This window comes from Zootoca vivipara, chromosome 8, assembly GCF_963506605.1.
Source record: "Zootoca vivipara chromosome 8, rZooViv1.1, whole genome shotgun sequence".
In the NCBI taxonomy this organism is placed as follows: domain Eukaryota; kingdom Metazoa; phylum Chordata; class Lepidosauria; order Squamata; family Lacertidae; genus Zootoca; species Zootoca vivipara.
Window position 1 is genome coordinate 33700910 of NC_083283.1, and position 12527 is coordinate 33713436.

At 38.1% G+C, this 12527-nt stretch overlaps 1 protein-coding gene across 13 annotated transcripts in view; it reads right to left on the bottom strand.

The window, feature by feature from the left end:
- Window positions 1–4467: 4467 nt before the first annotated feature.
- Window positions 4468–12527, bottom strand: part of SGK3 (serum/glucocorticoid regulated kinase family member 3) — a 61996-nt gene continuing 53936 nt past the window's right edge. For 11 of the 13 annotated variants that reach the window (XM_060277775.1, XM_035124802.2, XM_060277772.1 and 8 more), the window contains 10 exons: window positions 12179–12236; window positions 11712–11795; window positions 11497–11628; window positions 10638–10750; window positions 10348–10384; window positions 9781–9867; window positions 8773–8868; window positions 7571–7726; window positions 6103–6192; window positions 4468–5517 (listed from right to left, as the gene is read on the bottom strand). In XM_060277775.1, the coding sequence (XP_060133758.1) occupies window positions 5347–5517; window positions 6103–6192; window positions 7571–7726; window positions 8773–8868; window positions 9781–9867; window positions 10348–10384; window positions 10638–10750; window positions 11497–11628; window positions 11712–11795; window positions 12179–12236 (1024 nt within the window). In that variant the 3' untranslated portion in view covers window positions 4468–5346. The remainder of the gene's footprint in view (window positions 5518–6102; window positions 6193–7570; window positions 7727–8772; window positions 8869–9780; window positions 9868–10347; window positions 10385–10637; window positions 10751–11496; window positions 11629–11711; window positions 11796–12178; window positions 12237–12527) is intronic. The other 2 variants (XM_060277777.1, XM_060277776.1) reach the window with 2 other exon arrangements.

Genomic DNA, 12527 nt, shown 5'->3' on the forward strand with positions numbered 1-12527 from the left:
AATAATTTTCTATTAGAGAAATACAATTATGGGGAAAGCTTTATCATAATGACTCTCTTTAATTTCTTTGTTATGTAGTGCTCACCATGATAGCTATGTTGCACTATGCTATGCTCCCATAGCAATCATTTTGTGATTGATGCTCATAGCACTTAACATTCAAAATGCACCCACTGGTCCAAAAAGTTTGGTGATCCTTGATATAATGCAAAGCATTGCAATTTATTCAGATGCTGGAGAAAGATCCAAGTACTGGAAAAGCTAAAAGCCATGTAGAATATTTCTAACGTAGTTTTTACAGTTAAGATCATCAGATGCCCAACCCAAATTCCTTATGCATTATCTAATTTCCTCATAATTACATAGAAGTCCAATTGAAATATGTTAGGATTTTAATTCTTGACAAAACTGATACACTAAGATGTTTCCTTTTCTAAGATTTATACTGCAATAATTTATTATAAATTATTTAAGACCAGAACATAGTGAATATATTTTGCTTGTCCTTTTAAAAAAAAGTAATAAAGACTCCAGCCATATTGCTAGGAAATTCATGCTCCATCCAGTGGGACCTTCCCTGCCACCAATTAAAACAGTCATGGGGGGATGGGAATCCAGTTTAAGACTGCAATGGGGGATAAAATATACTTACTCCCCACAAATCCCAATCGGAATGTCACACACACAATTCACTTTTTAAAAGACATTCAGTGTGAATAGAGTTGCATTTAATTTGGCCACCCAAAATCAGTGTACTGTGGTGGTTAAAGTGCCAGGCTAGATGCTGGGAGACCAGGGTTCAAATCCCCATTTGGTCTTGAAGCACAAGGAACACTATTCAAAGAACTATGCTCGGTATAAAGTCAAAAATACCCGTTCAAATAGTCCCAATTTTATGTTCTGTCTGGAACAGCAGCAAAATCTGCCCACAAGAGAAAGCTCTGGATCTAACCCTATGCCACCAACTGGACAGTTGCTGAACAATTTGAAATCGGGGAGGAGGGGGGCTCAGCAAGAAACAGAACCAAAGATATCAGTGTTAAACCTATGATATATGTGCCTCACATACAGATAGGGTGAAATAATTTAAATGGTGATTTAAATCTAAGTTATTTTAAGTTATATCATTTTCTATCATGGATATAATGGGATAGGGATTTCAATATGAAAAACGAAGAGTAATTGTGGGACAAACACATATTCATATTCTAATGACTAAAGTACCAAACTGATTATTCACAAATTAAATTTTTTTGTGTTTTTTGTAAAAAGCTGCATTTTTTAAAAGCGCCCTCAGGTTGACAGTTCCATTATAGATGCTTTTATATCCTGGCCTCAAAACCCTTCCATTTGTGCATTGATGTCACAATGGCCCACCCCACTACATTGTCACTGATTTTCAACCTACAAGTGGGAGGATATAAGTGGCTCTATGTATTTAATTCTGAAACATGGTCAAGATCCTACCACACATCATGCACAGATTTGTGGCAAAACAGTTATCTGCACCCGCCCATAGTTATGTGTGACTCAAAGATGTCAGTAAATTGATTAAGTGGGATTCTAGAGCCCCTGCCACAGAGATGGCACTCCCGAGGACAAAAGTGGGGAAGTGACTAGCCACCCCACCCCAAAAAACCTACTTTTCTCCCTACCTCCACTGAGGAGCACTGCTGGCAATAGCAGACACTGAGCAAATGAACAAGCTTTCTGTATTTTCATTAACAATTTATGCCTATCATAGAACTTTTTCTCTCAGACTTGTTTTACCCACTCTTGTCCTCCCTCATATTTTTTCTGTTACCGCCATTGCTTCCTCATTAGCTTTTCACTCAGAGGAATAAAACCACGTGCCTCCACCCCTCTTTCTGTTCCTTGCCGCTCTCTGAAGGGAGCTGATCCAGACACAGAGAAGGAACCAGACTTCAAACTTCCCTCCACATGAACACTCCTCAGAAAGAAACAATGGCCAACATCCACTTCAGGTGGACGTTGTCTGTTGCTTGGCAATCCTACTGCCAAATCTTACGTTTTCGAGTTTCTGTTCAACAACTCTGCTGTCGGCAGAGATATTTTCAACTCTGATAGGATAAAAAGCATCACAGGCACAAAATTTACCTCAGATTACTTTAATTCAAGGGACGTACATTTCCCCCGATTACTTACTATCTCACCAAAACTGCCATCCTAAGCAAATCTTACAAGGGAGCAAGTCCTACTGAACTCTGGATCCTACTTCAGAAGAAACCTATTTTGATTTAGGCTTGTTAGTTTAAGTAATCTTTGGAAAAAATGTAATAATATAAACCAAATGCATTTCAGCTGTCTTAATCACTGGTCGAGGGTATTTATAAAAATGAAACAATTTTGCAGAAATAAAAATCCCAGGTCAACACTTCTAAAGCAATAATATTTCAAAAATAATGAACTCATACTCAGTGATAGGATTTGATTTCTAATATTACTTAAAGGGGCAGGACAAAACCCTCCACTTCAATCCTGTACATAATGAAGCACTGAAGTACAGTGCCAATCTCATTTAAGTGGTTATATATTAGAAGCTAAAGCCTGTCAGTGACTCTGATTTTTTTGTTATTGAAATGTGGTTGATTTTCCTTTCAGAAGTGCTGAACCTGAAATGCGCATTTTGATTTTGCGGAACTGTTTTTAAATAACACGCTAGGCCACTGATGAAAGCTCTGCTGAAACACATTTACCTAAGACAGTGGTTCTCAAACTTTTTTCTCTGGGCCATACTTTCAGAATACAAATTTGCTTGTGCCACACACATTGGAAAACAAAACAGCAGTGCTTGATTTATAACACAGAACATGACTACCCCGTTTCTCCGAAAATAAGCCGTAGCCAGAAAATAAGCCGTAGCAGGATTTTTAAGCATTCAAGGAATATAAGCCATACCCCAAAAATAAGACATAGTGATAGGCGCAGCAGCAATGCTGGCCACGGCAGAGGGAGGAGGAAAAAAATAAGACATCCCCTGAAAATAAGCCATAGTGTGTTTTTTTGAGGAAAAATAAATATAAGACGGTGTCTTATTTTCGGAGAAACACGGGTACTTTGTTTCTTTGATTGTCCTTGAATCTTCCCGCTACACTTGCCCTCCTCTCCTGCCACACCCTTTGAGAACCCCTGACTTAAGGAGTTGGTAGCAGTGTGTGTGTGATAGTATCCAATTGTTAAGAAACAAAATTGTATTTTCTTTACACATTTTCCCTCAAAGCATGAAAAAAATGAAATACCTGCTTCCCTCCCTTTTGTCAGCATATGTTTGTGAATGAAAGATATATAAATAGATGAGGGTATATTTATTCTAGATTAATTAGACCTGTGTATTAAAGTACCTGTATAAAAAGGAGTGACCAAACTAAGAGGCCTACATCTAAACGTGTTTATTCTGAAGTAAATCCCAGATAATTTGGTGGGTGCCTGCTGCCTAGCGATAGCCAATGGGAGTGTTGCTATGAGGGTATCCTCTCTTGGATTAGATTGAGGTGAGAGAAGCATTTCTTTCAGTTGCTGGGGGACGGATTGTAATTTCCTTTTGCAGCTAAAGTTGGGATCCCAGTAAAAGATGCACTAACCTAGTACAAAAGTGGGTCCTTTAGCTGGACACCGGTTGTGTTTGTCTGGAGCCTCTGCTAAGTGTAGTTTAATTTTGTTGGTTTTTATCTTTTCCTCTTTTGTTCCTAGTTTGTGCTAGGTGTCTTCCTAAGCTCAGTCTCTCAATATGAACTTTCCTTCTAGGAGGGTTAGATATTTACTTTTAAAGCAAAGCTCAAGAGTCTGGGCCCCCTTGCTGGCATGGGCCCTGGCAACCTGATTGTGCCATTATAACCTGACCAAGGGTACTCAGTTGCAGTCTGTTTGCATTGGCTTGATACTGCAAGATCTCCTAGTGCCCAGATTTTGTTCTATTTTGTTTGGGTTTGTTGCTCTCTCTCTATTTTCTTTTCATGTTTCAAGTCTTTAGATGGAAGTATAAAAATCCAAATCATGGCCACAGTGGAAACAAGACATGTGGACTATTTTCTTCAAGTTGTAAATTCCATATTTAATTAATTCCTTTGAGGTTTCTGTTTTCCCCAGCCACAGTCACAAAGTTCCACACTGAATTTAGCAGAGTTGTGCAAGTAAAAAATGTGTCTATTGTGGTCAGTCAGTCTTTTTACAAATGGACTGTGTTACCGTGTTTCTCATATTATAAGACATGTCTTATATTTATTTTTTCCTCAAAAAAACACACTATGGCTTATTTTCAAGGGATGTCTTATTTTTTCCTCCTCCTCCTGCTGCGGCCAGCATTGCTGCTGCGCCTATCACTATGTCTTATTTTCGGGGTATGGCTTATATTCATTGAATGCTAAAAATCCTGCTATGGCTTATTTTATGGGTATGTCTTAAAATATGAGAAACAGGGTAGCTTTTTTTAATCCAAGCATGAACTAATCAAAATATAGATCTCATGAAAGTATGAATTTTAATACAATCAAATTGAAATATATTAGTTTTCTAAACACAAGAACTAAATTTCCCTTCTACAAATGCAGTCATTTTTTCCCCTCATATATTTCTTTGGAAAAAGCCATTTATCTTCTACAAGAAGAGGAAAAAAGTTATAGTCATTATGAGAAGCATTGTTATAAAAAGATACTTAAGGCTAATTTGTTCCACCTTTATTTAACCTAGAGAGCACATTTCTAGGTTTTACTAATGGAATGAATCGAATAATTTGAGTAAAGTGGTAATGGTTGCAATTCTGGGCCCAGTATAACTAAAGGTGGCACAGTTTGGCCTTAAGGTGGGCAATATTGTACAGATCCTTGCTTGGAGTTAAGAAGAAGTGATACCAATAAATCACCTTGGCCTAAAGAACAAGCAAACAAATTCTGCAGAGTACGCTTATATTCTTTAAAAAACAGTGCTATACAAAAATATTTGCATAGTAACATTTCAAGCACAAAGTCACTAGATAGCTTGCAAAGGCCTTTAAATGCGAAAGGGTGCTGCTTTTAAAGACAGACAATTTGGAGCTATCAATGTAAACTTGGGGGGAAACAGTCAGTGTCCTTTCTTACAGAGCGTAAAAGTTAAGAACAGCTAACTAAAGGTATTGGTTCAAAAAGTATTTTTCTACAGCAGGTTTAACAGTTGTAACAGTCGTAAGGAAGTAATCCAAAATGCCCAGGTTCCTCATATTACAGCAGAAAAAGTTTGTTCAACATTTCAAATGAGGCACTAGTTGCACATATTTTTGAATCCATTCACAATCAAAACGTTCCATCCATCTAAAGATGACTTGCAAGTATTTCTTAGCATCCAGAAATCTTAGTGAAATGAGTCTTCAGAAGGTGGTGCATAAGAAAATCCAACGAATGCATCATCTGCTTCCAGCACACTGGCATTCACAATATTATAGTCAGAAGAAATGCAAACTGAACAGGGTACCATTTCTTCTGTAAATGCTGTGTCAAAGTTTCTGATGTCATCTGGACCAGACTAGGAAATAAAACATACAAATTGTTGTAAGAAAAAGGTATTATTTTTACCTCTTGTGTGTCGTATTTCAGTTCAAACTGGGAAGGTCTATCAATTTATCAACAAAACAATTTATCAACAAAATAATCAGTGATGCATCTTACCAGGGAAAGTGTGTCAGGGACCACAGGATATTGTGGACCTGCCTCTCTATGGGTAGAAGTAATGGAGGGAACCAAAAATAAAAATAGTTGTCCATAACTTCTGCCCTGGCCAGGACAAGCCAGGCCCAGGGCTTAGGAAATAGCAGTAGCTCCACCACAGATCTTTACACCCTGATAGGATTGCTTTGCTAGTGTTAGTGTATCTCACCATTATGATTACTTTAAAACTCTACTTAAAACTTTTTTCAAAGTTCTTTTTGCCTAGTTTTCCTTTTTGAAGTTATTTGATACCATGATAGATTTTTTTCATGCCTTCCTTCCAACTAAGCATTTGAATCTGAGTACAATTATTGCTGCTGGGTTTTTTTTATAGCTAACCGTAATTACTTCTTGAATGAGTTCTTATATTCCAGTTTACTGAAGTATGAACTATTGTACCTACCACATTAGGATTAAATGGTGGTGGGATCTTTTTTTGTTCGAGGTCTGTCCAGCTGAGAGATTCAAAGAAGGGATGCCTCTGAATTTCAAGCTGGAATACAAGATATAATTGCATGATACATATACACTTGTCTTATACTGATCAGAAAGCAGTCTTTTGCTGTCAACAAAATAAACCTTTGTAATGTGCTAGAGTAATATATTTCACAAGGCGAATATCCTACAGGAGCGTAACTCCATTGCCTAACTACTTGGGTGTTTCATATGTTTTCAGTTTGTGCTGAGCCAGCCAAGCTAAAGAAATAGTCCTAATTGGAAAATGCATTTTGTTTATTTAAAGCAACTACAGTAGCCAAACTCAGATTATTTAAAAGGTTCCTATCAATAAATTTCCACAGCTTTTAGGATTGCCTTGGCAACTGATAATTTCCAAAGAAAAGTCAATATTTAGAATTCTAAATTGATGTTATAGCTAGAGATGTAAAATTTATGGAAATTTTGAAGCTCGGAAAAAAAAACCCGGGTTTTTTTCCGGGGGGAAAGGAAATTTTCGGAAAATGCTACATTAGTACTTCTTTTTTCTTTTCCAGATTGAAAGTCATTCTGTTACTTTAGAAACATAAAATATAAGTATGGACAATTTTAATGGGAACAAAATTATCACAACTAGCATATTAAAAATATAGTGTATCCAAACAGGAACTGAAATTTAACTTGTCATTCATCATTGTTTGCCATGCAATATGCTTACTCCACCTCCCATGTTTTGCCCATGAGACCTTATGTATTTCCTCACACTGATGTGTGTGGTCTGTTAACCACTTTAGCTACTACTATATGCTTAAATTAGTTTATTTCACTTTTTAAAGACTGTTTTACAGCATTTAAGTTTAAAATATTTTCATTTCTTTTTTTCTTTCATAACACTTTTCTGATTGCTAAAGCAGCACATATACTTTCAGGCCCCTTTTGTTGCTCTATATTTTCTTCCAGTGCTTTGAGGCCTAGTGAAGAGGAACAGAACCAATGTATACCACATGCATGCAAAAACAAAACTGAAACCTTTTTCTTTTCTGGTGACAACAGCACCTCCTAAGGAAGAAATGTACAGTATCTTGTTCTTGCATTGGAGAGTTCAGTTTGTAACCTAAGATTTGCTTGTCCTCACAGAAATTAGAATAATCTGATACCATACATATGTTTTAGAAATGATTTATAAAATATTTGAACCCCTTATCTTAAAATATTTTATTCATCATGTTAAAATAAAACATTCCATAATCTATTTTTTTATTTTTCAATTTTTTGGAAAAAAACAAAAGAGGCTTCAGGAAAAAAACGGGGGGGGGGGACGGGTTTTATCCGAATTTTTCTGGGTTTTTTTTGGGGGGGGACCTTCACATCTCTAGTTATAGCTCTAAGCTTGACATTGCCGGTTGTTTGTTTGTTTCTTCAGATACATTACGTACAAAATCTTCTCTAGCTCCAAGTCTGTTTTGTCTCTCCTTCTCCAAAAGTTCTTCCAGGATAGACCAAGCCGTAAGACTGATGCCTGGCCTTAAATGTAGGGGTTTGTGGAGAATATTTTCATACATCTCAGCAACATCACGGCAGTAAAAGGGCGGCTGGAGAGGGAAGGAAAACACACAATTAGGATGCTAAACTAAAAAGCACTAGGCTTATTCAAGTAATGTAGATAAATGAATAATTTGGAATGTTCACTCATGCTAGATTGGACAGAGTTCACTTCAGAGATCACAAGGCAGAATAGTCAAGAACACCTGTTTAATCTGTGTAGCAAATTCATGTCCTATAAAGGCAAGAAAGGGGCTTTTTTGACCACCACTTTGGAATTATTGTCTCTTAGATACTCATAAAGTAGCTTATGAAACACTATCAGCCCTTCTTAATAGCTGGGGCAGATATGTGGTAATTTAAATTAAATAAGCTGATTTAAGAATTTTGCTGAAAACTGTTATACACCAGAACAATATAAATAGCAACTATATACAAAAATTGTTTGTAGTGCAAGCAATTGCATGGCCTTTTGTGAGGTCAGTACTGTAAAACATTTTATAATAAAGAAGAGTAACCCTCCCCAGCATTCTCCTGAATGCAGAAAAAACATACTCTTCAGCATAAATATTACAAGCCTGTGATAGATGCATTTTACCATAGTATCAAGGAGAAATACAAGAGCAAATGAGAACATGTGGCTTATGTCCTGGACATTGACATTGGCAGCCTTTTCTAGCTAATTCCATTCTATTTAGCAATGAATAGCATTATTGCCACTTCGGTTGTCTGTTCCATCTGTGCTGGGTGAGATAATCTGTTTCCAGTAGAAAGTCAGGAAATTAACAACATAAAACCAAAAGCAGCATTAGAAAATGCAACAAGATCTGCTAAGTATTTATCAAATTTTATTAGACAGTCAAGCTCAACAAAATCAAGTAACCTGTTCATAAATATGAATCTGGAATGTAAGATGTGTTCTTAATATTGTGAATGACAGGAACAGTTCTGTGAAATCAGAGCATTGGTGCCTCTGATCCAGCATCCCATTTCCAACAGTGGAACGAAGACAAAGAGTCCCCACAACAACCGCTTTGCAGAGACATCTGGAAGTGCTGCTTTAAATATAATGCATGAAAAACATGAAAATACTTACCAGACCATATAGCATTTCATACAAAACAGCACCAAGGCACCACCAGTCTACTGTGTTGTCATAGGGTTGCTTTCTGATCACCTCTGGGGCCAGGTACTATAGAGGAAAAGAAGTTTGACTAGTTACTCAGAGAGACAGCTCTTCTTGCCAGATGAAATATTGCATGAGAGAGTATTGTTACTCTGATGAAGGCAGCTCAAAAACGTCTTGATTATAATCTAGTAATATTAGAAATCCCTAATAACAGCACTGAAACACTTTTCTGTGCACTCATTGCCTTAGCGGTTCTGTTCTAAGGAAAAGATTCTGTAATCTCTCTAGAAAGCTTGGTCCACTGTTAAAGAATCCTTACTGTCAGGTCTGTGCAGAGATTGTCTGAGACCCAGGGTGGGAGTTTTGTTAGAATAAAGTTATAAACACAAACAAAAAGGCAGCCAGTGCCTGGCAGGGCCCTCAGGCCAGCTTAGCCTTCTAAGGCCCAGGGTATGTGTACCTGGCTGTTCCCAATCTCTGCATGGGCCTAATTATGTCCAAATGTACTTTTCCCCTTCTTCCCTTTGTGTTGCATCTTTTAGATTGTAAGTCTGAGGGAAGCCCTCCTTTTTTAAAATGACCTGATCTGAAAGCCTTTTTGGCTGAAGAGTGGGGGTACCAGTGCATTAAATAAAGAAATAATAAAATAGCACCCCCAATGTTTAGCCTGTGATCATTTTCTTACAATGTACAGGTACACTTAAAATATTGTTTCTAAGTCTGTCACTACAAGGCCCATATATGCACTAACATTTTCCCCACTAAGAAAACATAGCAGCTGAAATGATTTTGCCCTTGTGACAAAGCCTGTGAGTCTGCTTTTCAGTAAGAAGAGCACCAGCACAGAGAAGCATGTAGCTTGTCTCTTACATTGGTACAGACCCACTGATTTAAACACTTCCCCTCCACCACAGCAAAGTTTTGTAAAATTCACTGCAAAATATTTTCTTAAATCATGCAAAGAAATTTACATACCTCTGGTGTCCCACAAAATGTTGCTGTAGTGTCTGAAGTAGCAATTCCTTCTTTACAAAGCCCAAAATCTGTTAATACAACATGGCCCTGCATTGAAAACAAACATGTTATTGTAAATTTTATTGTAAAATAATGCAGGGTGTTAGGGACCCAGGTGGCGCTGTGGTTAAACCACTGAGCCTAGAGCTTGCTGATCAGAAGGTCGGCGGTTCGAATCCCTGTGACGGGGTGAGCTCCCGTTGCTTGGTCCCAGCTCCTGCCAACCTAGCAGTTCGAAAGCACGTCAAAATGCAAGTAGATAAATAGGAACCGCTACAGCGGGAAGGTAAACGGCATTTCCATGTGCTGCTCTGGTTTGCCAGAAGCGGCTTTGTCATGCTGGCCACATGACCTGGAAGCTATACGCCGGCTCCCTCGGCCAATAATGCGAGATGAGCGCGCAACCCCAGAGTCGGTCACGACTGGACCTAATGGTCAGGGGTCCCTTTACCTTTACCTGATGCAGGGTGTTAGTGATCATATTAAAAATAAAACCTGGGGCAACTGGAAAATATATTTAATGCCTACCAGTGAATCTAGAAGGATATTCTCTGGCTTCAAATCCCTGGTCACAAAAAAAGAGAAGGAAACAGATAGTTCAGAATAGGATTGTAAGTAGCACGTTTAGCAAATAATACCCACTCTCTTACATAAGCTTTTAAAAAGAAATCAGGCCTCTGTGGAACCCATGCTTTGTGAGCATGAGAAACAAATGCACATACAATAATACAAAATGCAATAATACATTCAGCTTTGCGGTCATTTAGACTACAACTAAATGTTGTAAATTATTACTTGTAATTATTATAAATTATTACCTGTATACAATGTTTATGGAGTGTAGGTAACCCAATGCACTGGCTATTTCAGCAGCATAAAACCTGGCTCTGTGTTCAGGAAAGGAACGCTCTTTTTGCAGATGAAAGAAGAGCTGCAAATATGCAGAGTGCAAGTTAAAAGAATGCAGCATTAAAAGCAAAATAGATGGTGTCATTCTTAATGATAGATTAGCAGAACTGGCAATTTCCCTATGAACAACTATAAAAACAGTGAAAATAGATTCTCTCTATGTGCATAATCATTCACATCCTTCACATCCTTCCTTTAATCATTTCCTTATTTTGTTACATCTGTAGACCCAGCATACTTGGGCCACAGCTGGTAAATGAGGTAGATTTATGTTTCTAGAGCAGGGGTCGGCAAACTTTTTCAGCAGAGGGCCAGTCCACTGTCCCTCAGACCTTGTGGGGGGCCGGACTATATTTTGAAAAAAGAAGAACAAATTCCTATGCCCCACAAATAACCCAGAGATGCATTTTAAATAAAAGGACACATTCTACTCGTGTAAAAACACACTGATTCCCGGACCATTCACGGGCCAGGGCCAGATCCGGCCCCCAGGCCTTAGTTTGCCTACCCATGTTCTAGAGAGATGTGGGGCTAATATAAACTGCTACTGTGATGGCTTAAGCTGGTTGTTCCATATGCTGAGAATCAACACCATATTACCAGCAGACTTGCTACAGAATCTAAGTGATGCAACAATATACCGTAACCATCTTGAATTAAGCTGACTCACTTCATTATTGCAGCTTCTAAGTGAGTCTAAACTAGCGGTTCTGTCAATTTCAACGGGCACCACATTGCCACAATACAAATACCCAAAAATATACCTACCTCCCCTCCATTAACAAAATCCAGAACAAAGTAAAGCTTCTCTGTAGTTTGGAATGAATATTGCAATCCAACTAAAAATGGATGCTTCACATTTTTCAACAGCACATTACGTTCAGCCATAATATGTTTTTGCTGCAAGGAAGTGAAAGGTCAGTAAGTAAATAGGAACAATTTGGTAATTGGGAGGGAAAAATAAAATATCTATTTCCCTTCACCTCTTTCCTGTTGAGAATAATCTTTTTCTGCAGCACTTTAACGGCATAGAACTTCCCATCCAGTTTTCGTTTTGCAAGAAGAACCTGAAGAAGAATTTGCATATAGTGTGAAATTTCTGTTCTTGCACTAAAGTGTTAAAAGTAAAGGAACACTATTAAATTTCGACTTCTTAGCTTTTCACAAATACACAGTGCAGCCTTTATCAAGACTATCTGTCCCTGTAGACCACTATTGCTACTCTTTCTGGCAGCAGCCACCCAGGACCTAAGGCAGAGGTTTCTCTCATCACCTGCCAGCTATTCCTTTTTCCACTGGAGATATAAGGATTGAACATATAACTCCCTGTATGCAATACATGCGCTATGATCCCTCACCTCATGCCATCAGCAAAAGTGGATTTCTCCACAAAAGAAGCACAAAAGAAGGTGGAAAAGCATGACAGTAAAACAATTAAAATTAGGCCTACCTTGCCAAAGCTGCCCTTCCCAATAACTCTTAGGAAGTCAAAGTCTGTTGGTTTAGCACTGGAAGGGATTGAGGAAAAAGAGGGTTACTTAAAATAGTCAAGATGGTAAAGCCATGGTTTTATTTAGCAGTCCAATGACAGACATGGCACACATTCCAACCATCAATATTTCTGTTCCAAGTGACCACCCCTTCTATATTATCTGTACTCTCGTCCACAATTCCCATTTAGCCATCAGGCATCTACTCCTTTGCAGCCTCTCTGAGCAACAACCAATCCACATAGCATTTCCTGCTTTATTCATCACTGTCCTCCACATTTGGCTTTGCTTGCATGGTTTTGCTCAACA